Raw genomic sequence first — 26,335 nt, forward strand, 5'->3', positions numbered from 1 at the left:
TAAATGAAGAAAACTGTTTCAATTGCACTTGCTGTTAACATCTAATCTGCTCTGTATTGTATTTAACTGTAGCAGCAGTGCTATGCGTGTTCTCCCAGCCCACAAGGACTCCTTTGTTTTGAGCATGTTGCACGACGCACGTCTCAGCACGTCGCTCTGAGACCTGATCCCTCCAGTGCCACTAGCCCCCCATCTGAGGGATCAGTGGTAACTTGAGGTTTGTTTCACAGATATGTGCCATCCCGGTTAAATTGGGTGCATACCGGAAAACCTATTACTCATTGTGACAGGGTGGACGAGTGGTGACGTCAGGCCAGAAGCAGGAAAGACAAACTGACACCAGGTAGTACTGCAGATTCAAAACAAACGCGGCGTGCGCCGTTTATTTAAATACAAAAATAAATCAAATATTTAAACACAGAACACCTGCTCACAGAGCAAAATAAAAGGTTTAAACAAAACCAAATACCGAACACAAAATACAAACTGAATAGGTCAGGCTGGGCTATCGTCTTCACTGTTCCTATATAGTTTTATTTTTAGTTTCGCTTCTCTCCTCTCGCTCTCCAGTTCCAACTCTGAACACCCACCCAGAACATGGAGAGCTGCAGGCTTTTTATACCGTGGCCGAGGGGTTTAACTAGCTGGCAATTATTCTATTACCCCTCGGCCACAATCTGCACGAGTTTTTTTAATTATTCCTGGCAAGGTCCTCCTCCCACCCCAACAGCTGTAGTGGCCAGGCTGACCTCACACAGGCCTGCTCCTCCGACCAAGGTAATTTTGGCAGCCACCCAGCTGCTCGTGGGGGTGGTGTCCGGACCTCCCCCCCCTTCTCTGTGGCCAGCAGCTCCCTCTTCCGGGTCGCTGGCCACCGTTTCTCCTGCCGTGAAAGTTCCGCTGGGGGAGCAGCCCCAGGCGATTTGGAGCAGCAGGCAACCCCAGGCGATGCAGAGCAGCAGGCAACCCCAGGCGATCCAGATGTGGCACCCCTGAGCGGAGCGAAGCAGGCATTCCTAGGTGGTGCGAGGCAGGCATGAAAAAATAGATTTCTTTAATATACCTATTGGAAGTATGGCTGTGCAACAGGGCAGAAGCCCTGCACATGGAAATTGTGTATTTTTATTTAAATTTAAGTTTGTGCTAGATATGGCAGGGCTGAGAGTTAGAATTCCTTTATAATGCCAGGTGTGGAAGGTGGCCAGGTGTTAATTGATTCACTGAGTGTCAATTAACCCAGACCACCTGCTACAAGTTGGAAAGCCAGGTCTTGGTTCTTTCTTTGTCTCGGCAACCAGGAGATGAATGTGTGGAGAACCCTCAGGGCTGTGTTGTTAACCAGAGTGAGCAAAAGAGTTATCACTGTGTGTAGACTGGGATAATCACAACAGGAAGATAAGGATTTGTTTAGGGGATTAAATCCCACTCAAAGTTGACTTGAGTTTTTGTGTGCAGTGCAGAAGGTTCTTGCAGCCAGACCCTCCTTTTAGTGGATGTAGTAAAAATACACAGTTTCCATGTGCATGGCTTCTGCCCTGTCACAGGCCTCCTTTGAGATAATAACTGTACCAAGCATAATTCATGCAGATTATTGAACCATTTGTTTCATTGAGAATGCATCTCCAGCTATGAAAGGAAGGACTGTATGTTGCTATCGGTTATGACGATAAACGCAATGTTTCTGCTAGCCTTTCAATTTTGTTAGTCAAATCATGATGCAGTAAATGTGACTCACAAGTGTAAATACTTTTAAATTTAATTGGTCACTTCCTCATCAGGTAGAGTAATCATAACAGGACCTGGTTTTGAAGGCACTAGGACACTGACCTCTCAACAAACCTGTCAAAAGCTACGAGGTAAGAGATCATTTATTATTATTATTATTATTATTATTATTATTATTATTATTATTATAAACTGGCATCATTTTCTACCAAACCTTATTGAGTTAATATGGCATTTTAAGATTACAAGCTTTGAATATCTATTTAACAAAGTGTTTTGACATAGTAGACTACAGTCTGTTGCTTCAGTGGTTGGATGATATAGGTATCCACACAAAAAAATAAAGGTTTTGAAACTATATAGAAAATAGATCCTAACAGGTTAAAATGGAAGGTCTTTTAGCTAATGATATACAATTTGCCAAGGGGGACTCATAAAGTTCTACAGTATATTGAGTGCATTGCTATTATTTATATTTATATATATATATATATATATATATATATATATACACACACATATATGTGTGTGTGTGTGTGTGTGTATACGGTAGAATAAATTGCATAAAGGGGTTCTGACATCATAAACCATGAGAGCAAAGCCTGAGATGCAATTATAACCTGAAGTAACTAATATCAGCCCCATTTGTTATTTTTCATAATAAATTGATTCCTTGACTTTTGTTAAAATGAATGTTTTTTTAATCTTCAAACACAATAAAAACATCACAAATGTATTGCTGTCAGAGTCAGTATCTATTATAACTCCTGCTCTTGGGCATTTCAGAGTTTTGTACTGTGAATCCCTTTGATAAAAAATACCATTCGGTTTTTATTCTGTATGCAAAGTTTGCAAAATGAACATTATTTTGCCAGTTTCATGCAAGTCTCCTGCCTCTAACTGCTGTACATATGATTTCACACGGTTTGTACGAAAGACCTTTTTTTGTTGGGTTTTTGTTTTCTTGGTCTCTGATGAATGATTCTGTATCTTCTAAAGTGGGAATTTCAAAATGGTTTAAAATACTTGACATGTTTTAAAGAAAAACAAGTCATGTTTAAATGTGAAAACTATCACTTGGAGGCAACATCGCAGGCTGAGATACAATTATTATTTATTTCTTAGCAGACACCTTTATCCAGGGCGACTTACAGTTGTTAAAAGATATCATATTATTTTTACATACAATTAAAAAAAAAAATTTACACATTATTTTTACACACAATTACAATTTATACAGTTGGGTTTTTACTGGAACAATCTAGGTAAAGTACCTTGCTCAAGGGTACAGCAGCAGTGTCCCTCACCTGGGATTGAACCCACAACCCTCCGGTCAAGAGCCCTAACCACTACTCCACACTGCTGCCCATCCACTACTGTATATAATTGACCTTGTCTTTCATTAACTGTCACCACGGCTTAAGTATGACGCGTATTTTTATTCCTGTTCAACACACAGTAGTTCTTTGAGCAAAACTTTAAAAAGTTTAACAAAAATAATGATATTTACCTTAACTATTACAGTCATGTGTAACTGGGGTAAACACAGGGCATATATAGTATTATTACAGCAGTAGTAGTTGTAATAGTAAATGTTAAAGTATTTATAAACTACAGGAATTTAGCCTTATTGTTTTACAGATGTCAGAACAGAAGTCCTCAGTTTATCTACATAGCCACAGATTAAGGGAGAAAAATGCTGCCTTTTTAACGAAAAAATGCTGCAACAATTGATTAAAAAAGTGTCCCAACTTTGAGAACATTCTAAGGTGCTGTCAGTTTTTATCATGATAAGAGTGTATACTTTTTTAAATATTATTTTTGTTTAACATAATAACTGAAAGTAAAATGTACTGTGTAAATAAACTGAAAAAAACCCCATAAAACAGCTGAAGCAACAGCATGTATTAGTTAAGTGATACAATTAAATTTATACAATTAACTTAATTATATTCTGTACACAGGATAAGATTTTGACAAATCCTTACTGTGGATTTACAATAAGCCAGTGACTCACTCAAGCCAATGCAACATAAATACTGTAGTGCACCAAGTTTGGATTTGAACACGTAAACCTTCAGCATTGGACAGATTTGGAATGCTAAGTACATTTAGTGTGTGTGTGTGTGTGGGTTTTTAACATGGAGATTTGAGGATGGGCTCATCTGTTTGTTTTTTCAAGCAGGATCTTCATCCAGAATGGTCTGGACCCACTGGATCTCTCCCTGGATCTTTCTTCTGCTGTTGTGTACTCTGGACTCATCTGTCCCGTGTGGCCAGGGTAAATTAATCAAACCCTCTCTGTTCTTCTTTTTCGCCAATTTTTTTTTACCTGTTTTCTCCCCAATTTAGAATGCCCGATTATTATCTGTATCCTTGGCTCACCGCTCGCAACCCCCCGGCCGACTCGAGAAACGGCGGCTGGAGCACGCATCCTCCGAAACGTGCTCCTGCCAAGCCGTCATTTTTCGCACTGCAGATCCATATCGATGCCACCAGACCTATAGTGCCGGAGGTCAACACAGATCTGGCGGCTCCACTGCAGAACCACAGGTGCCCTATCGGCCACAGGGGTTGCTGGTGCGCGGTGAGCCGTGGATTCCACTGCCGACCTAAGCCCTCCCTACCCGGGCAGCGCTCGGCCAGTTGTGCTTCGCCCCCTAGGAACTCCCGGTCACGGTCGGCTGGGACATAGCCTGGATTCAAACTTGCGATCTCCAAGCTATAGGGCACATCCTGCACTCCGCGCGGAGCGCCTTTACTGGATGCACTACTCGGGAGCCCCTCTCTCTGTTCTTCTTGAAAGAGTCAAACCTATAATGCTGAAGAAAAGTATAATCCCAGCTGTGAACAATCACTGAAACTCTCAGAACTCCTAAGCTACTGTCCCCACCTCAATCATACTGAAATATGATCAAATTGAGTGATGTGTTAATCAAATGAAGATAATTATGGCTCAAGTTTTTCAGTTAATTAAATTAGGGAAGAATTCCCATCCAGCGAGCTACAGTTAATAGAATTGAATAGAGGTTCAATTTCAACATAAGCATAATGTAACAGCCAGATCCAGAACCAACCCTCTTAAATAATTTTATTTTTTCTGTGTAAAAGATTTTTAATTTTCATGTTTTTTTTTCTTTTTCTTTACAGTTGACCATGGAGTTTGCTACTGTTTTGGTACTGAACATTTAATAATAATGGATGACATCCCCCAAATAAGTTGCTCTGAAACCTGTGCACCACAATACACTGCAGGTCATTTTCCATTCATATTAATATACTAATAGGTTAAATGGAGGATTTAGGGAAGGTGGGACTCTGAACAGCAGGAGAGATGGACTAGAACAATATGAGAGCTAATGCTGATCTGCTCAAGTCATGTGATGCCTGGGACAGGTCAGCCGATGGTCAATCTAGTAAACACACCAAAACTGGAAGAAGTACATTTCAGCACTTTTATGTACAAACTAACAAATGGTTTAACAAAATACAAACTTAATAAACAGTTTCACAAAACCACAAATTCCAAACCAAACTTCTGGTGCATCTAATATTTTGTACAACCCTGCATGTATTGTACACATTTTCATAAACGTAATAAATGCATACAATTCAGTGTAGAGTAGATTCATGTTTGCTAGAGTCTGTTTTTAATTTCTTCTTTTCAGTGATTTTTGCAAAAGGTTTTAATTGTGATTATTTACTTATTTTCTACAGCTCGTTATGAATCAAGATGCAGCAACAGTTTCTGTAGAAACAGTTATATATTTTTTATAAATATCAATTCTCTAATTGTAATGGATTCACAAGGTAAGTACTCTTGAATTACTTGAATAAACAGTACTTTTGACTAAACTGTTACTGTTTCAGTACTGTCTTGTTTATTGTTATTTTTCATACTCAAATGTCTTTTATGTTTAATTCTGTGTCTTTTTCAATTCGTCTCTTTGAATTCCTCTGGGAGACATTCATATCCACAGCCGTTCTTATGCTAATATAATTGTATCTACAGTACAGGTAGCAGCATCTGTCAACTAAAATCGTAAGTGTATTTTAAACACAATAATAATCACACAGCTTATAGCAGAAATCCGTGAAAAGACAACTGAAATAAAGCAATCTAAGAAGCTGTCTGTTTCTTCCTTATTTCTAACAGTTTTTAATTGTGCTTATTTATGCACACTTAGCAGGCATGAAGATAGTGAAAGAGAGCGGACACTACACAGTATATTTAAAATCCCTCTCCATTTCAACTCTACGAATACTATCAGGATGCAATGGAAACACTGTACACTGGTGCCTCAGCCACATAACAGGTACCGTTTCTGTTTTATCTCTTATTTACTTTGTTTTCCATTAATGGTTTGAATGTCTCCCTTCCTTTATCAGCATCAATACATTACTTAAGGAGCTGCATTTGCATTTCATATGGAAAACTGATGTGGTTAGATGACAATCTGTTAACACTGCACTGACTGATGAATGGAGTTATTGTCATTGCTACATAAAAGCACCTAATGCTAAATCAGTTAAAGTCAGAACAAAAATGAATGGTCTTTCCCCATACATTCATAAGAACTAAGAACATTTAAAAAAAAGAGGTTGTTTGGCCCATTTAACATGTCCTGTTCCTAGTAGCTGATTGATCTCAGAACTTTGTCAAGTTGGATCTTAAAGGGTCTAAGTGATTGTTTCTCAACAACATGACTAGGTTGCCCATGTCATACCCTCACCACTCTGTGATGAAGTGCCTTATTCCCTCTGTCCTAAGTCTATCTTCACTTCATTTCCAAATGTGTTCTCTGGTCCTGGTTTCGATTTTTTGTGGCTATTTATCAATGTATTTATTATTACACTAATAAAAGCGCTCAGGAAAATAATCTTTCAAAGTTTTTTAAAACACTCAATGCAGAAGTTAATTCCCATTGATTGGCACTCAATTGTAGAGGTGAGGGAAGGACAGTTTTTTTTTTGTTTTGCATTAAACCACATAAGTGGTGTAAATTTCCTTTTTCATGATAAAACGGCATGCTTAACTCATTGACGTGATCACTTACTTAACCAGATGTCTCAAATGAATTACTTGGCCGTTTATCCATTCCAGAGCCCTGTGAAGACACATGTAATGGGACTACATTTACTCAAGGTACCTTTATTTTTATCCTGTCCATTGGTTTTGATGATCATTTTACAGACATTATAAGCTTTAGGTAACTTATTATGGGTATAAAATATGTATTATTTGCTTTGAATCATTTCCTGTTTTAGTCATCAGTCATCTGGTGACTTTTTAAAACTGAGCAGTTTAAATAACTCAATAGAGCTCTCAGAATCATGTCTAACAGAGCATCAGATACACCAGTGAAGAAGTGTAAAGTCTTGTGCTGGGTTTAGACCATATGAGCCAATAAAGAAACCCAAACCCCCAAAGTGTGTGTTCTAATTTCTAACATGGAAAGGCAATACAACAGGCAAACGGATTACATAGCTAAATGTGCAGAAGTATATGTTGCTTAGAATATATCTCCTCCTGTCCTGTCCTGTTTTTTTTTTTTTTTTCTGAATGTACTGTATGTCTAGTTATCCCCCATTTTAATACTGTATCAGCTCATTACAAAAACAGGATTTAATATCATGAGCTGTGATATAGATCAAAGGGATACTTCATATTATTTACCTGTTGTCTTATTCATATTTTTTACCAGTCTTACTGCTACAATGGCTTTGCGTCACCCACTGAATGAAGTTCATTTCAAGTTAGGGGGTGGTGTCTAAAAAATCACTACTAGGGATATGTTGCTGTACTTTGTAACCCTCTGAAACTGCTATTTTGATGGGCAGTTGCACACCCCTTTTTATTTTATTGATCCACATTGCAAGTGCCATGTGTTGTGAAACAGAGTTGGATCTCATCAGAAAGATGGCAGCTTTTATTACACACAGCACATAGAGTATGGTTGATGAGGTCAGACTCCATTGCCTTTAATTTCATTATCTTGCTCTTTTTTTTCAGGCAACTGCTTAGCTGTCTGCATCAATGCATCCAAAATATGCACCAATAATTTTACACTTCCTTGTGACGGTAAACACATTACTTCATTTAAAACATGATACACTGTTTTAATCAGATTTAAGTTCCTCAGTTTGTAAGTGTTTTAAGCAGATTCATCTTGCATTCCTGATCAATTATAAAAGTTTGCTATTTATTAAAGCTGTGCACGGTGACATGCAAAAGTTCTGTCCATATCTAAAACACTACCGAACCTATGAAAGCCACACATACGCCGCAAAGCAGAAAATATAGCTCATTCTAGTTTTTAAACTACATTTGGGACCATCTGTCATACCCGTTTCATTTGGAAGGAAAATACTGACACTTTGGAGTACATAAGTTTTACAAATACAAAATAAATCATCTAATACACAAGAACATAGAACTGGTTTTACAGGCGCTGCTTAGCACTAATCTTATGCACTACCTAATGTTAATTTACAACATCCAACATTAGAGCTAATTGGGTGTGTGAAACCAGACCTTTAGTTAGAAGTTAGTTATCATTCATGGCATTTGAGTTCAAGTTCTTGTTTAGTTATTGTCTCTGGTACACATTTGCAAGTTAGTGTAAAAAAAACTGTATTTTTCCTACTAAAGACCGTTAAAACATGCATAGTATCATGACATCTTGTTAGAATCTCGATTTAACTCAACCAGCCCCTCATAACACACATTTCCTCAGGGAAGCTCACTCAGTCATGAGTGAAACTGACAATCACATTAGTCTCAATCTCTTTAGTTTCCTTAGGCCCTTGTGGGGATTGGGAAATTGGTTCAGTATGTGTAGGATGTATTTTGATCAATTAAATGATAGTAAGCCAACTTAATATACAGCTTCTGCCAATTCCTTAACATCTATATTATTGAAGCAGTGCACAGCAAGTGTGGATTCACTTTTAAAAATATACCTTTTTTTTTAGGTTATTTTTTTTTTTAAATGCTGTTTTTCAGATATGTATGTTGAATCAAAAATCAACCCAGAAACATACCTTCATTTTGCAGATGAAAACACTTAAATTGTTTATTAACATAATAATTATTCATGAAATGCTATACATTTGTGGATACAACAGAACAAAAATGTGTACCCATTATTGTACTTTTGTCTGGACAAAAAATTGGACATTGAATTCAAAATAATTTTCTTGTCAAAACAGTTTGAAATAATTTAACTTAAGTGAACATCATGGTGGAATATTAAAACATCATTAGTATTAACCTTATGCCTTTTCTTTGTAGATTTCACACCAGAGCATATGTCACTGTTAATCTCAGAAACTGGTAACTCAGTTCTAACCCTAAATCAGTTACTAGTATCAAGAACTTGATCATCCAAGTTCTAACCTCAATTTGTTTAGACTTAAAAATAGTTTGGTGAAGTTATATGCTGTGAATAATTCAATAAGTTCCTGTTTATCCAAAGTAAAATGTTCTCTCTCTCTCTCTCTCTCTCTCTCTCTCTCTCTCTCTCTCTCTCTCTCTCTCTCTCTCTCTCTCTCTCTCTCTCTCTCTCTCTCTCTGCTTTAGATTTTCATTTCCAGCCCATATATGTCCTCAGTGTGAATTTTACACAAAATAAAAATTATACTGTCAGCTGTAATACATGTAATTTGACAACCACCACAGCAACTACCAATACTACACCAGTGCCCTCAACTGCTACACCAGCATCCACACCCACAAGTACTACACCAATGCCCTCAACTGCTACACCAGCATCCACACCCACAAGTATTACACCAATGCCCTCAACTGCTACACCAGCATCCACACCCACAAGTACTACACCAATGACCTCAACTGCTACACCAGCATCCACACCCACAAGTACTACACCAATGCCCTCCACTGCTACACCAGCATCCACACCCACAAGTACTACACCAGTGCCTTCAACTGCTACACCAGCATCCACACCCACAAGTACTACACCAATGCCCTCAACTGCTACACCAGCATCCACACCCACAAGTACTACACCAATGCCCTCAACTGCTACACCAGCATCCACACCCACAAGTACTACACCAGTGCCTTCAACTGCTACACCAGCATCCACACCCACAAGTACTACACCAGTGCCTTCAACTGCTACACAAGCATCCACACCCACAAGTACTACACCAGTGCCTTCAACTGCTACACTAGCTTCCACCGCCCCCACGTGCGACTGTAATTTCACTGAGGATCTAAATCTGTTTCCGAAAATGATTCAAGAAGCAGAAAAGAACTGTGGAAGTGACATCAAGTCAAAGTGTGGAGTCTCTTTGAAATTAAAGTGAGTATGCAGGCACAGACTCGCACACAGTATTACTTTTTCCAGTACCTCTTAATAAAAATGTTTCCACAAAATATTCAAGCTTTTATCACCTAAAATGGTTCAAATTGGTAAAAAGATTTGGGTATATATTTACTTTTTCTAATCTGGTGGGATAAAGGGTTTAATTTTACACCTGGCCTTACAATGATTATGAACATATTTACCTGAATTATAAAGAATATTCTAACATGGACAATTTACATTTGCAATACTAAGGTGTATACAGTTAAGGACAGGAAATTAATTAAAGACAAGCTTAGTCAAGTTGGCAAACATTCTAATGCTTTATTGAATGTATTGTTTGAGTCTGGAACATGTGAAATATTGTGAAGTATATATATGAAATATACTGTAGCGGCCTGATATGTATTCCTCAGATTTGTTTTATTATATATTTAGAATAGTGGATGTACACATGTTTTAAAGGGTTAAAAAGAATACCATGACTTTTCAGACAAAAGTCCTTCAGCTGAAAAATATACCTAGCATCCCTCTTTGAGCAGCCAATAGAAATCCAGTATTTTCATGATTGTTCTTTAGTAAATCCCTCAGTATTCCTGCCTACCAAACCCATTATTATTCTCAGAGGCAAACTCTCTATAGAAGTATGCAATTATTTGCCTACCATTCTGGGCGAAGGGTGTGCAAATAAACTGGGTGTATTTATTTGTTACAGATCTTTTTTAATGAAACTTTTGGATGACGACATAGATTTCAATGGGTCCATCAAAATAATCGATACAGATGTTATGAAAGGGCTTGTGGTGAAATCCAACACCAGTGACCTTAAAGACATGCTGTTTGACTTTTCTGCACAAGGAGTAAGTGCTAGTTTCTGTTATAATAAGGCTCATATTTCAAGAGCAATACGATTTTCAGGGACTTTTTTGTTGTGGTTATAAATGCTATGGTGCAGACAACAAAACAGCAAGTTTGAAAGTAGAGTAACTTTACACTTAAGTAGTGGAACCCCTGTATGAGTATAGACTGTCTAATTTAAGGTAGAAATCTATGACTATACCTCCAATACATTTTTGAGTGGACACAACCTTTTCTTGATATTGTTTGCTGTTGTGGGATTGAGAACCCAACTCAAAAGTAAATGCAGTACTCAAACAGAGGGGATAGTGCTGGACTATTCCGCAGTGTGCCTGCTCTACTCAAATTATTTTACAATCAGGGTTTCCAGTTTTTTGAGTGTTTTTGCCTGTTCAGCTCTGGTGAATACATAATCACACGGGAGAGTTTATTAGTTAAACCAATTGTTTTCATTGCTGTAACATGTATGTCTTTATTCCTGCTTGAGATATCATAATATACATCATTACAGTTTGTTCCATTGTATAGACGTTTATGAATTCATTTTACAGAAAGGGTTCAAAACTTGATGTGCTGTGTATTTTGATTGTTGGGGCAGACAAATGTGAATATATTATTTAAAGCTGCAGCATCATACACTAATGTTCATTTTAAAGCTAACTTCAAATCCCTGATAGCAGGAGAGAACACAAGCTTCTCTCGCATTGTATCCTACTAGCCACCACGTCAGTTTCTGAGCTACTTGCAGCAGTAGGAGTTAATTTTTTTTGAGGGTGTAGCTTTTTGTTCTACTGATAACCTTTAGCAAGAAATCTTGCATTCATTAAATCCAATGATGGAAGGACCTGGCGAATCGCACTGTTCTAAATTAGTCCACGCTGCAAAGCTGTGCATGTTATATAATCAGAATACTCCATGGACATTCAGAGAGTGCTGTGCTTAATTCACTCACAATGAGAGCCGTGAACGACCTACTTGACATCGGGATTCATTCACAAAGCTTTAGTTCATGAGTTGTTTAAAGAATGTTTTTGAATATTTCTGATATTTATGGCATAGTTATTTACTGTTGTTAAGGAAACCACCAATATTCCAGAACAGTTATGTCTAATTCATAAAAACAGACTTTAAAAAAAAAAAAACATTCTTTAAATAAAACTTAAGGGTTGAAGCTTTGTGAATAGAGCCCACAATGACAAAAAAACTGTGATTTTAACAAGGTTGCCTAAAATGCTAAAGGACTTCACTCTTCCTCTCATAAACACCACTTATATTGTGAAAATATAATATACAGAGTGTGTTTAGTTTCTTTTTCCATTTTTCTGTTTCAGGTCCATGAAACACTAAAACCTACAAATAATTTTACAGGATCAATACAGATTTCAGTGGAAGCATTGAGGAAGAATAGCACAGAAACAACTGTAAAAGTTGCTGTTGTCAGTTTTGCTCCCATATATTTTCAGGTAAGCCTCATTAAAACAACTCCCCAATCCAAGTCTTGCAGAAGAAATACATTCTGCCACCCAGCAGTTGAGTCAGCTCAAGTCTTGAACCCCACTGTGAGGGGCAGTTGAGGTCAGTACCAGTATGGTATTCATACAAATATATATCTTTTTCAATAATACTGTTCTCCAACAACCTGGCTGCCCTCCAAATTCGAATTAGTGCATTCTGAAACAGAAATAATAAGAATAATCAAGAAAACAAACAACATCAAATTTGCCAAATTAAATTATCATAACGAGCCATTGGTGAGATCACTGATGTGATTATTTATTTATTTACTGCAGTGCAACAAAAACCAGACAACAGACCTTTTTTTTTGTCTATATTTTCCTAGGCTATATGTCAAATGTAAACTGAAGGGGTGTGCCAAATACTTGGATCATCTGAGTATCCAAGATTGAGAATTGAAAAAGTCTTTCACTCGTAAAAAGCTTACTGCTTTATAATTTTGAATCCCTGGTGTACACGCCCACCAGTTTCCTAGTGCCAGTGGACATTTGATGCCGAGCACAACAGTAAATAAAGATGGTTACTGTGTTATTTAATCACAGGAAACCTGTACCAGGCTTTCCGGTGAGGTGACACAAGGACATTAGGGATGCACAGGGGTTGCTGTCAGTCGGTTAAGGTCAAGATAGAGGCAACAGATCAGACTTTGAGGGAGAATACACAGTAGGCTCTAAGATGCATCCAACATGACTGTTTCATGAGGAGCAGACACAAAAGCAATGACTTTCTAACTGTTACATATTGACACCACATTTTCTGAAGATAGAGATGGTGAAATGAAGGATCGTCACATATCCCTCTCAACAGTCAAAGCAGCTGCCCAAACTGCCCTTGGTGGCCCTACACTCAGTTAACAGAGTTATGGCAGATGTTTCAGTTTTGTTTAAACATAAGGTCTTTCTATATTCTAGTTATGTATTATTATTATTATTATTATTTATTTCTTAGCAGACGCCCTTATCCAGGGCGACTTACAATCGTAAGCAAATACATTTCAAGTGTTACAATACAAGTAATACAATAAGAGCAAGATACCATTGATATGTAAATCCTACATTATTGTGTGCTGCATGGAAAACATGTAACATGCCTTGTTTCATCCCAGTTCTGCCTGCTATCTAAATCTCTTTGGGTTTCCTGGGCTGCCACAAATACAAGATTGCTAATATTCCTTTCTGTCAAGATAGTTTATCTAGATTAGAAAGAGCAGCGATCCATTTGCATGTGCTACGTTGGATTCCCACTGATTTTGAGCTTCAGGATTTGTCTTAGCACTTTGTCAAAGGCTTTTTGAAGGTCCACGTATTGTTATCCATTTTCCTTGCTGTAGCTTATTTTAGAAATCCAGGAGGCCAGCAGGATTGTCCTTTTAGGAATGAATGTTTACTGCCTCCTCCTAATGCATTTGTACAGGATTTTTTTTCTTTTCGTATGAGCTTTTGGTGTTGAAGTCAAGTGTCAGTCACTGAGTAGGTTGCTAATAATTGTGAATGACCTTAGGAAGACCGTTGATCCAGAATGTGAAATGCCCAAATGCATAAGCACAAACCAAGTGCACGTTGCTGAGTCATTTTAAGACCAATAACTCCAAATAAAAATAATTCGGTTGTGTATTTTATCAATGTACTGATATGTATTGTGTGAAAAATAATATAGTCTTACTTTATAATCCTAACTCTAACAAGCTACTGTCTGTGTTTTTGTTTTATTTAGGATAACAACATTTTAATTTCAAGTGCTGAGGTGATTGGGATTGAAAAGCTGAGTCCAGTTTCCAATCTCACAGATCCTGTAACAATCTCATTTCCCTACAATTCACAAGTAAGACCTTTTCATGTTTCTAAGCATTTAGCAATTTGTCATCACAAATTATTAGATTCAAATGCTTGAAAGACTTCAAGGTAAATGATCCTAAACAACAGTAGCATTTGTTTGATCTGCAAGGATTCTTCTCCTGGGCAGCAGTGTGGAGTAGTGGTTAGGGCTCAGGGCTCTGGACTCTTGACCGGAGGGTTGTGGGTTCAATCCCTGGTAGGGGACACTGCTGCTGTACCCTTGAGCAAGGTACTTTACCTAGATTGCGCCAGTAAAAACCTAACTGTATAAATGGGTAACTGTATATAAAAATAATGTGATATCTTGTAACAATTGTAAGTCGCCCTGGATAAGGGCGTCTGCTAATAAATAATAATAAAAAAATAATAATTCTACACATACTTAAAAATCTGTATATTCTGAAATTAAGTTTAAAAATAAAGGATTGAAAAGTCTTATTTGGCACCCCTTTAAAGTTAAATTCACCATAGAAGACAAATGAACTATTAAGTGCCAGTAGTACAAAGTTGCCAAGCCTGCTATCTCAGATACCATTTGAGGTAGTGACTTCAAAACCCTGTATGCTAAATGTGGTGGTGACCATGACATTGCCCTCTTTCCTAATATGGTTGTCATGCAAGGTCATGTGATTTTCTGCTGTATAGAGATAGTACACTTTAAGATATTGTCTTAATGTTATGTAAACAGCTGTGTTCTTTGATTTTCTTAGTCCGTTACTGGTGTTGTCAAGTACAAAAAGTGTAACTCAGACCTAGAATGTGGATAAAACGACTGTGTATAATATATTAAACCTGTCTAATCCAGCCCCTCTGCAAACTCACATTCTGTATCATTTTGGGTTCGGTGCTAAATTCCTATTAATGGTTTGATATTCTCTACTGTCCGGATTCCATCATGACATGCAAGTCTTCTCTGCCTAAAATCAGTCTAACCGTGCAGTCCGGCACCAAGTCATGTGTTTCTTTAGTTTGCTTTATTTTATAAATTTATATTCAAGTATGTTTTCTAACTATGTCCTGCGGGTTTGGTACATCTACAGTAATATCCATGTGCACATAATGGAGAAAGTAAAATAAAAATGAATACAGTCCAACCAACACTAGACATGCATTTCACAGGTTAAGACAACATTTCCCTACAACTCGTGTTAAGAAATAAAAAGCTTTTTGTACAGCATGCAAAGTATTATAATGAAAAGATAAAACAAAGGAAGGAATTATGCAAAATCAGTACAAAAATACTTTGTAAAAATGTAAATAGTGGCTCTTATCCGACATGCAAATAAATACAGCATACTGTATGGACCTTCATTGGGTACTCCACATGCAATGGTAGACATCTTTATTTTAAAACATGATACATAATGCTGTACTACCTCTTAAAGAAATCTCTGTTTGCAAGCCATGCTTTCCATTAATGTTGCACTTGCTTGGTCACTTTGAGGGTGATATTGTCCCCATCCTTCAATGGCTTCTTTCCTGTGACTGAAGCTAATGGAAGTGCAAAACAGGTCATATTTATGGAACTATTTTGTTAGCTACAATTGCTTTAAATCACTTACTACATCCATTCAAGCAATTACATGTTTCTCCAGACAGCAATGCACTAAAAATGCACACCACAACATGCTAATGAAAAAGACCTGTCAGAGTTTATGATTTGATGCCATACTAATTAAAAAGAGATATTCTGTGCCATGGACAGGGAAAATATGAGACAGTATTCCTTTTGTTACATTGTAGTCTCGGAATTGCTGCATATGTGTACTAATTATTATAATACTTTGTTTTAATGTTAATGGTACTAACTAAACTGAAGTGTTTTCCTGTAACATTTTTCAAGGATAATTCCATATTTCTGTTTTCAGAACAATTCTACTCTTCGATGTGTATTCAGGGACAGAAAAGGTATTTTAAATTGTATTCTTTTCTTTAGTTTTCATCTGTTTTTTATGAGGCTATTCCTAAGCAAGAAGCACATATTTAAAATGGTATATGTTCATATGTGAGTGTGTGCATGAGTCAGCTTGTAGAAAAACAGTTGCCCAAGCTTCTATTTAGTACAGTTGCAGCCATGCCCAGCTATAAAAATGATCAAGTGTGGCACTCTATGCTCAGCACCACAATTTAAGTCAATGTGATGTAGGCTTTGGGTTACCTTTCTTGCATGTTTTGTGCACTAGAGGGCGTGTTTAGAAGGTGGAATTTAACAGATTGTCACTGAAATACAAGAGCTTCAAGTCATAGATCTTATACTGTAGTGTATGATTGCGGCAACAGATTGAATATGCTAAAGTTTAGATAAGGAATTCAAGCAATTGCTGGAGACACACAGAAGTGCAGTATGCTACAGGCAAAGGACAATTGGTGTTATTACTATAAATTAACTCTTAAGTAGCATACAACATTAAAAAGTATGACATTTGGTCCTAGAATTACTTTTGTTGCGTACTGACTCACTTTAACTGGTTTTCCATCCAAATAGCGAGTGAGTTAAGGGAAGTTTATTTCATTTTATCTCACCAAAAAATAACCATGCTAAATTTGTTTCCATACCACGATTAAGGAAAAAAAAAGTACTACTAACTACTTTCATCTGTTTCGTCATAATATTCAAATTTACAATAAACTGCTAGGCTGTCAGAACTAAATTTCTACTGTTATAGAAAAATTAAAATGAACTGCATACGATACGCTATATATGGGAATATACTGCTTTCAAAATAGCAGCATACCATTACCATGACTATGACACTGACCTCTTCCCTAATACAGCTGTCATGTGGAGCTCATGTGAACAGCTGGATTCATTCAGACCTAGAATGTGTATAATATATTAAACCTGTCTAATCCAGGCCCTCTGCAAACCCACACTCTTTATAATTCGGCACAATTTTGGGGTTTGGTGCTAAATCCCTATTAATGGTTTGATAGTCTCTACAGTCCGGATTCCATCATGACATGCAAGTCTTCTCTGCCTAAAATCAGTCTAATCGTGCAGTCCGGCACCAAGTCATGTGTTTCTTTAGTTTGCTTTATTTTATAAATTTATATTCAAGTATGTTTTCTAACTATGTCCTGCAGGTTTGGTACATCTACAGTAATATCCAATAAAAATGAATATAGTCCAACCAACACTAGACATGCATTTCACAGGTTAAGACAACATTTCCCTACAACTCGTGTTAAGAAACAAAAAGCTTTTTGTATAGCATGCAAAGTATTACAATGAAAAGATCAAACAAAGGAAGGAATTATGCAAAACCAGTTCAAAAGTATTTTGTAGAAATGTAAATAGTGGCTCTGTACCCAACATTCAGCTCACAGATATGGATATATGGATATAAATACAACTATACATTTTGTATAATTGGGGTCTGAAATTGACTTACAACATGGAGGTGCAGCTTATTTCTAGTACAGGATATGTGTCTGGGATGGAATTTGTATAAATAATTAGTCAAGCAGGAATATGTGGCCACAGCATTGCAGAGTCTTTGACCAGTTCTTCAAAATGATAATGCATTTCGCTTCACTCTTTTTTGTCTTTCTGTTTTTCCCACAGACGGCAAAGATTTCTGGAGCGAAACTGGGGTTGAAACTGTTTATGAAGAAAATAAAATCAGTTGCAGAAGTTATCACTTGAGTTTCTTTGCTGTACTAGTGGTAAGAAAAAAATATTTCTGGATTGATTCATATATTTAGGAATAGGTGTATTTGTGCTCACTAAATATCTTAATATACTTGCTTTAGATAATTATCTTATCATCCGTAACTATTAAACACTCAGTAGTGCTGAATTAAGAACTTGTCTAATTCAATTAGATAATTGCCTCCTATTCAAAAATAATCATAATATTGTAATAGGTATTCCACTCTACAGGTTAATGGTACCCCAAAACTTATTCATTTACTACTAAAGCAAAAAGGATGGATGAGGCATTTTATCCCCCCCAAAATGTGTTTCAGCAAGACTGACATTGCTTATTAAAATCCTTTTCATGTATTTGAAAATGGGGCAACAAATGCTCCAACCGCAGTTCTGTATTTCTTGCTGGATAATAGTTTGTGGTATCACTTCACTTGCATATCTATTCAAATGTGTAATTTCTGAAATAAATGTGTTTTAACAAACACATATTTAAATTAAAAAAAGTAATATCTAGTACAGCTCCACCTAAAGAAATCTCTATTTTCAAGCAATGCTTTTAGACTGGCTTGCACTTCTTGGCTCATTTCATTTGCTGAGTAAAATTGTCCCCACCCCTTCACTGGTTTCTTCTCTATCAATAACCAACAAGCAGCCTACTGAATGACATGCTTTCAACCAGTAACATGCTTTGACCTACAAAACACTGCCGGGTGAAATGAGCAGTAACAAGTAACAGCAGTTACAGACTTCCTGGATGGCAAAGCAAGCAAACTGGGAACTTTCTTTAACTTAGTGTAAGTGTATTACCAGATGTTTTTAAATTAAAATACATGTATAGCTAATGGAAGTGCAAAATGGGTAATATGTATGAAATGATTTTGTTACTAACAATCACTTTAAATCCAAGTGAATACATTTCTTTTTCAATTTTTTGGGATACATATTTGTGTTCTCTGATTTCCCACAGAGCCCCGATAACATCACTATCAGTGCAGAGGCCTTGAAATCTCTGACCTATATCTCATACATCGGCTGCGGGACTTCCTTCTTTTTCTTGTGTGTGGTCCTGTTCATGCACTGCATGTTGAGGTATTGTATAACTTAAGAACATAAGAACATTTCTGAAGGAGAGGAGGCCTTTTGTCCCATCTGTTCATCCGGTTCCTAGTAGCTGATTAATCTCAGAACATTGCCAAGTTGGCTCTTAAAGGAACCAAGTTATTGTGCCTCAAGAACATGACTAGGTTGCCCATGCCATGCCCTCACCACTCTGTGTAATGAAGTGCCTCCTTCCCTCTATCCTAAGTCTATCTCCACTTCATTTCCAACTATGTCCTCTGGACCTGGTTTCTGTACTTATTGGTTCAGATTAAACCACCACCAAAACACCATAAAACACTACATTATTTACAGGCAGAGCTCTAGCTCTGCCACAAATGGACTAACCCTTCACAATGTTTATAATTTTAAAATATTTTCATGTGGTCAGGGGGGCATTCCTTCAAGTGTTAATGCAACTAAAAATTCCCAAAAGTGTCATTAGTTACACTTGAATTGATTCAAGTGAAACTAATCATTCCAGACAGTGTTCTCAAAAGATTTAAATAATAGGTTAATAAACATTCCTTTGTGTTACTTGAATATTGTAGTTGACACTTCACAAAATGAATCCAGTGAGTCCACTTTGTTAGCTGTTAACACCAGTCCATGTTCATCATTCGTGGGGGTAAACTAACCTGGTCCACACAAAGGTTAACTCTATTAAGATGTTTTCCATTTGTTCAACAACCTCTGGTTACACTTTAAAACAGTGCTGGGACAAACATGGTGATTTTATCCATTCAAGATTCAGACAAGTATTGGAATATTCGTTCATTTGCAAAGCGTAATCAAAGACATTATATGGAACGCTGTATGAAAGCTGAAAAATATCCCAGTCATAAGAATAGGTTGTGAAGACCTTACTTTACCCTAGTGAACTAACGACAAAACAAAGGCCGGCATACAGTAGTTATGGTTAAAAAATAGCCTTGTGTGTATTTCAGGTATAAGCAGTACATAAAGTAGACAACACACTTTTTCTTTTATAACCTCTGCACTGTCGTGTCTTTTCAATAAACAAAATGGCCATAGACACATTTTCATAAAGTAAGAACATTACTTTTTAAATTACAAGGTGTTGTACAATAACATTTTTTTTTTTTACCGTTTTTTAATTCTCTTTTATTACATTCCACATAACAAAAAGTTGAATCGCAACATTAAAGAAAGACAAGCTGTCGACCCCTACAGTATACAAGACATTTATTTATTAAGTTGGGCCAGTGTTGAAACCGTGAGGCATTTCAGAGTGATGCATCTGATCTGTATCATATGGAAGTCAGAAACAGACCCCGATTGACTCGCTTCCAAATCACTGTTTGGCAGTTTATTTTGTGTGCGTATCCAAATTTAAAATGCTGGTTTTTGGAGATCCAGAAGTAAGTACAGGACCAAAAAAGCATCAGTGTTGATCTTCAATTTTTATGGTAGTATAGAAATCCCACACAGATAGAGCCATTTTTCTGCTTGCTAATTTAGAAACTGTCACACAAATTGTAGCAAGGTTGTAAATCGGTGCAAGACAAAGCACGATTTGATACGGACATGTTTTTTTTTACCTTCAAACACACGTTAAAAATTTGCATTTGGATATTCAGATATTTGTTGCATGTACAGTACAGCAGGAAGAACATTACTAGTCATGAAATGTTATTTTCTTTCAGGAAAGCCAAATCCAATAATACCACCTCAATCCTCATAAACCTGTGTGCTGCTCTGGCCTTGCTAAATCTCACCTTCCTCCTTAACGAGTGGCTGGCAAACATGAATAACAAGGGACTCTGTAGTTTCATCGGAGGCACCATGCACTATGCCCTGCTCTGCACCTTTACATGGTTTGGAATTGAAGCTTTCCACTTGTACCTGCTGATGATAAAGGTCTTCAACATTGAGATAAAGCACTATCTGAGGAAGCTGGCTGTTGTTGGCTGGGGTGAGGCTCAGTATATTGCAGTGTGAGGTGGTGGAGTAATGGAAATGCTTTGAAGATAGCATTCAAAACTTACATGTTTTTTTTAAAACTGTGTTATCAGGGCCAGCAGAACTTTCTGAACACAAATCTATTTTTTTTAAGTCACTATTCAAAGTTTATTCCCGTTGCTAAAATATATCATAATTACCCTCTGACCTTTAGTTCCATGTTATTTCCTCAAATCATTGAGGAAAGCTTCAGAAAATAGCTGTCTATAATTCAGAAAGATGCTGAACACCATGTGGTGTTTACTGCTAGTACATTACTTACTGTTGCTAGGTCTGGACATTTTAGAAATACTTTTATACTTCTATTAATTAAGGTGTCAAACAGAATCTTGCTTTTTTTATTTTAGGACTACCAACGTTAATTGTCATGGTGATTGGAAGTTTGGGCAAGTATGGAAAATACAGCATATCCACTAAGGATGGGAAGTCTGTTTACATGTAAGTCAAGTAGTATACTAACATCCAGATATCAAATAAGGAATATTTTACTATTAGCATTACTATTTTACAGTTAAATACATGTTGCATTATACTGTGTGTGTGTGTGTGTGTGTGTGTATATATATATATATATATATATATATTTATATTTAACTTTTTTTTTAACAGTAATAAACATTTATTCATAATAATTTCTATTAATGCATTCAAATGGACACCAGCCACTTCTCACTAGGAACAGGTTAAGCTGTGGTGCCTCAAGAAAAGCAGGCCAGCAGTTTTTAATGTGCAGTGATTCTAATAAGAATTAAGAATTCAACTGTCTCAGTTCTTAAGTTCAGTATGTTAAACAGACAGCCCCTACCGAATGTAAAGTCATGGATTTTCTTGGTTTAAATTAGTATGTTCACCAATCAGTAAACAACGACCTACAGCTGAGAATAAAGGGCCTTGGCTATAGCATAAGAGTCAGAGCAGCAGTCTTTTCTCTACAGCCTCGTGTTTACTTGTCTCTGATATAGCTTTGGTGTTTCCTTCCTCACCAGGTGTTGGCTGATGGATCCTGTAGCCCAGTACATCACCATCATTGGCTACTATGCAGTGCTGTTTGTCTTTAACCTGGTGATCTTCGCTGCAGTGGCAGTGAGAATCATTCGTCTGACAAAGGCTGGTCCTGACTCACAAAAGGATACTGTCAAGAAAAATGCATGTATCCTGCTTGGCCTGTGCTGCTTACTGGGCATAACATGGGGAGTGATGTTCTTCAGCTTTGGACCCCTCCAGGAGCCTTCATTTTATATCTTTTGTATCCTGAATTCCCTGCAAGGTAAGCAATATGAAAAATGTGCTGCCACTGCCTTTTAAGGATTGCAAACCATGATTTTAAAATGAATTTCTTCCCTTGATATCACGAATCCACCTATTCTTTACCTGAAGACCTTTAATTCTTTGGTTGGAATATGTAGATATTTCGGAAATAGACGCTGCTTCCTTGTACTTAATGACTACATGTGTTTTAGTTCAAGTTCATTCACAAGTGAAAAACTACATAAAGGTTATCAGCACAACATAGCAAAATAGCAGTAATGATATTAAGAAGGCTAATGAAAGGTAAAAAATTGATTTTAAAGAACTGGTTAGCACTCCTTGAAGAGGTCACAATGCAAGCAGAGTTGCACACATTTGCAAAATCTTTGAATATCTGACCCTCAGTTATTAAGCCATGCTGTTAGGCCCTGTCCACACTACATAACCGATCTTGAGAACCGTACTGTCACAAAGACGGCCGGAGTAGGTGGTGTCAGACCAGATGCAGGAAATAAAACAACAGAGAGGTGTGGTTTGGTGAAGCTGAGCGAATGCTTTCACTCAGCATTTAATAAACAAACAGAACAGAAAATAAAAGGTTTGAAACAAAAACACAGGACACGGCACTCGAGCCAAAACAAATAGACAAACAAAACGGACTAGACAGACAAACACGGTGAGCAGATACGTTTAACTATTATTATTACTATTATTATTATCACTATTATACCTCCGTCTCCAATCCCGTTCTCCACTCACTGAACACCCAACCCCGAGTGAATGAAACGTGCATCTATATATACTGTTGTGCTGGGATTCAATTACTAATTAATTATTCACTTGAATCCCAGCACGTGAATTAATTCTGTGCAACCCCGTGCTCACATATTACATTTAACCAGCACGTGAAGTGATTTGTGCCCTCCTCGTGCCTAAATACAAATCTACACTTTTTAAATACACGTGAAACACAGACCCGTTTATATCCTGTGTACCAATGACTATACACCAACATTAACACACGCACGCAACATACAACACATAATATGCACACAGGGGCGGGGCACATTGCCACACGTACTCAAAAACATTTTGATGAATCCAGCTTAAAGCGTCCACACTGAAGTACTGTTTCATGTTTAGTCAGGCTTAATGCGTACACATACTATTAAAAAAGTTCATTTACAGTTCCTAGCAGCGCAATGAAAAGTGGAAACGAATACGATAATATCCCACCTTGCACTGTATTTTAAAAACACACAGCGTAAAAAACACACATTCTTGTTTAAAACAGCAGAAGGACACAGCAATGAAAATCACAGTCAAGAGCTGAAGTACCTGATTAGCATGTTAGTCAGTAATGATGATAAATGGTTAAATTATGATAAATGAATGATGAATTATGGTTCTCCAGGATTTTGTGATGTTGTGAAATATAAAAACGGTGTAGGGGCCCAGAAGAAATAAAACCAGCCTTTGAGTGTGTAGATGTAACAGCGAAGTATATTGTACAGATTCTGGAGAGAAGTAATACTGGAAGTCTGCAGTTAGTTCTCTGACGCGTAATCACAAGTTACAGCCTTTTATACCAGTGCACAGACAAGATATCAAAGAAATGATCAAAGAAGTAGACCTGTTTTATGTACGTATACCAGTGACAAGATAACTATCAAAGGAGTAGACTTGTTGTCTACGTGCAGTAGAACATTTACTCATGTGGGTGTTGTCTCTGTTACATTTTAGGGAAGATGTTATATTTAGCAAAACGTTGACTCACTTATCCTAGTTCCACCCTATGTTATTCACACATATCCTTGGAGAAATACTACATTATAATTCATTTAACCCCTTCAATGGCTGAAGGTGTTATGAGGCACGATGCCGTAGGCACATCCCAGCACCCTGCCGTACCATAATGCAGAATCGTGATAGCTGCAACCAATTCCCCTGTGCAGCGAGGTGTAACGTCAGGAAATAAGATATCACCTTGTTTTGTTTGAATTGACAGGGTCAGGAACTTATCAGTACATTCTATTACCCCTGTCCCAACAGGTGTCTTTCTGTTCGTGTGGTACTACAAATCAAGCCAAATTCCCAAGCCACTGGACCCAATCAGCCAGAAGCCTGACAGCACTTCCAGCAACACTAAGACAGATACAGGGAGACCTTGTTAAACACATGTCTCCTCAACCATGCCTTAAAGACATGGCAGGGCTGGGATGAGATGGTTTTCTTATGAAGGTTTGGATTCACAGACCTCGATTAACACTACCTTACTACTGCATTAGATGCTCCAAGATTAGTGCTAATCAGGGCCTGTGAAATCACAAGACCCTAACCCTTTTCTGATACAATTGTATACTTACATATATTGTGCAAAAAGATTTATAAATTAAGTACATTCTAACTATGCATAATACCACTGCAATTATGTGTAAGTACACATGTATTTACTAAGTAACTACTATGTAAAGACACCATAATTAGAGACACTTAGTGTGAACTTTATCACCAAGGATATATCTAATTAAGCTCCTAATAAACCCTGAAATGGCTTTACCGCTTATCATGAAAAATGTTCAACTGCTCTGAAAAGCCCTAAATTATTTGTTTATTTAGCAGACGCCTTTATCCAAGGCGACTTACAGAGACTAGGGTGTGTGAACTATGCATCAGCTGCAGAGTCACTTACAATTACGTCTCACCCGAAAGACAGAGCACAAGGAGGTTAAGTGACTTGCTCATGGTCACACATTGAGTCAGTGGCTGAGGTGGGATTTGAACCGGGGACCTCCTGGTTACAAGCCCCTTTTCTTTAACCACTGGACCACACAGCCTCCTAAAGATTAATATGTAAATAAAAAAATGTTTACCAAGCCCAGTATACACAAGGAAACACTGCCTTTGTCCAATCGGGAGAGATTCATTGATCATGTGACTATGGAAGATGGCATGGTTTAGATAAAATACATTATTTTATTGATGTACACTGACAGACCATGTCTGTACAACGTAAAAAGCAAACAATACCATAACCGTAACCTTAAAAAAAAAAAAAATCCATTCCTCCATTTTCAGACTGTGTAGAGAGCATTTTCCTCTGGTATGCTGTGTTTCACGTCACAGGAGGCTGTGTGGTCCAGTGGTTAAAGAAAAGGGCTTATAACCAAGAGGTCCCCGGTTCAAATCCCCCCTCAGCCACTGACTCATTGTGTGACCCTGAGCATGTCACTTGTGCTCTGTCTTTCGGGTGAGACGTAATTGTAAGTGACGCTGCAGCTGATGCATAGTTCACATACCCTAGTCTATGTAAGATGCCTTGGATAAAGGTCTCTGCTAAATAAACAAATAAAAATACTAACGTTTACTGAATGAATACTTAAAAAAAAAATATATATATCATACTAAAAGTACAGTTTGTTAGGTTTTAACTACATATTTTACATTTAAATACTTCAGTCAACCATTTACAGTACCATGCAATACTGTGCTTTTAACTTTTAACTAGGTTCCTATCAAAGATGATGTAGCATAGACTTGTAGTCATTGTAGACGTATTCAATATTAAGTTGTGATTTATTTGAGGTGGAAAATGAACTAGAAAATATATAGTTACTTTTCAGACCTTTTTATTTTAATAATAGAACCCTCGCAATCAAGCTTTACTTAGAGAATGCTTGAATACTCCATGCTGTATAGTTAGCTAGCAGTTGTTATTTGTATTACAATTAGTAGTAATGTTTATACCTACAGGAGTTTACAGCGTTATTATTTTACAGTTGTCATGGGATAGTAAGACTGCACATGCTTCTCGTAGTTAAAAAGCACACACATCTTCACCGCCTTCATCAAGGACAGTTAGAAAACATACCAGCAAAAATGCAAACAGATTCCAAGAGAATAAAAATGTATTCAACAAGAAAATATTGCAAAACTGAGAAAATAAACTATGAATGTACTGACAAACTGCAGAAACCCTTCATTTTAACACTGTGTAATGAATAGGCATCTCAACACATTAAATGAAAAGGCAAGGTCTGGACACCAACTGCAATCCATACAGTTTAAAGACAAACACCTATAAG

The 26,335-nt window shown here is 37.1% G+C and overlaps 1 protein-coding gene across 1 annotated transcript; it reads left to right on the forward strand.

Moving 5' to 3' along the window:
• Positions 1 to 1,285: 1,285 nt before the first annotated feature.
• Positions 1,286 to 25,397, forward strand: LOC117422520 (adhesion G protein-coupled receptor G3-like). Its single transcript, XM_058987426.1, has 19 exons — positions 1,286 to 1,343; positions 1,779 to 1,856; positions 3,911 to 4,006; positions 4,876 to 4,980; positions 5,443 to 5,535; positions 5,913 to 6,041; positions 6,830 to 6,871; positions 7,739 to 7,807; positions 9,308 to 10,058; positions 10,777 to 10,921; positions 12,251 to 12,382; positions 14,148 to 14,255; positions 16,138 to 16,177; positions 17,835 to 17,935; positions 18,889 to 19,010; positions 20,687 to 20,955; positions 21,350 to 21,440; positions 21,989 to 22,269; positions 24,303 to 25,397. Exons 3-19 carry the CDS (start codon positions 3,925 to 3,927, stop codon positions 24,422 to 24,424), a joined length of 2,682 nt encoding a protein of 893 aa, XP_058843409.1. The 5' UTR covers positions 1,286 to 1,343; positions 1,779 to 1,856; positions 3,911 to 3,924; the 3' UTR covers positions 24,425 to 25,397.
• The last annotated feature ends 938 nt before the right edge of the window (positions 25,398 to 26,335 follow it).

Source organism: Acipenser ruthenus, chromosome 15 (assembly GCF_902713425.1).
Source record: "Acipenser ruthenus chromosome 15, fAciRut3.2 maternal haplotype, whole genome shotgun sequence".
Taxonomy (NCBI): domain Eukaryota; kingdom Metazoa; phylum Chordata; class Actinopteri; order Acipenseriformes; family Acipenseridae; genus Acipenser; species Acipenser ruthenus.

What these genes read in the sequence shown, in the direction of transcription:
- LOC117422520 (XM_058987426.1), top strand. Translation starts at nt 3,925, where the DNA reads ATGGTCTGGACCCACTGGATCTCTCCCTGGATCTTTCTTCTGCTGTTG. An exon ending in ATCTGTCCCGTGTGGCCAGG is followed by an intron (nt 4,007 to 4,875) that starts GTAAATTAATCA and finishes TTTTCTTTACAG; the next exon opens with TTGACCATGGAGTTTGCTAC. An exon ending in TGGGACTACATTTACTCAAG is followed by an intron (nt 6,872 to 7,738) that starts GTACCTTTATTT and finishes CTTTTTTTTCAG; the next exon opens with GCAACTGCTTAGCTGTCTGC.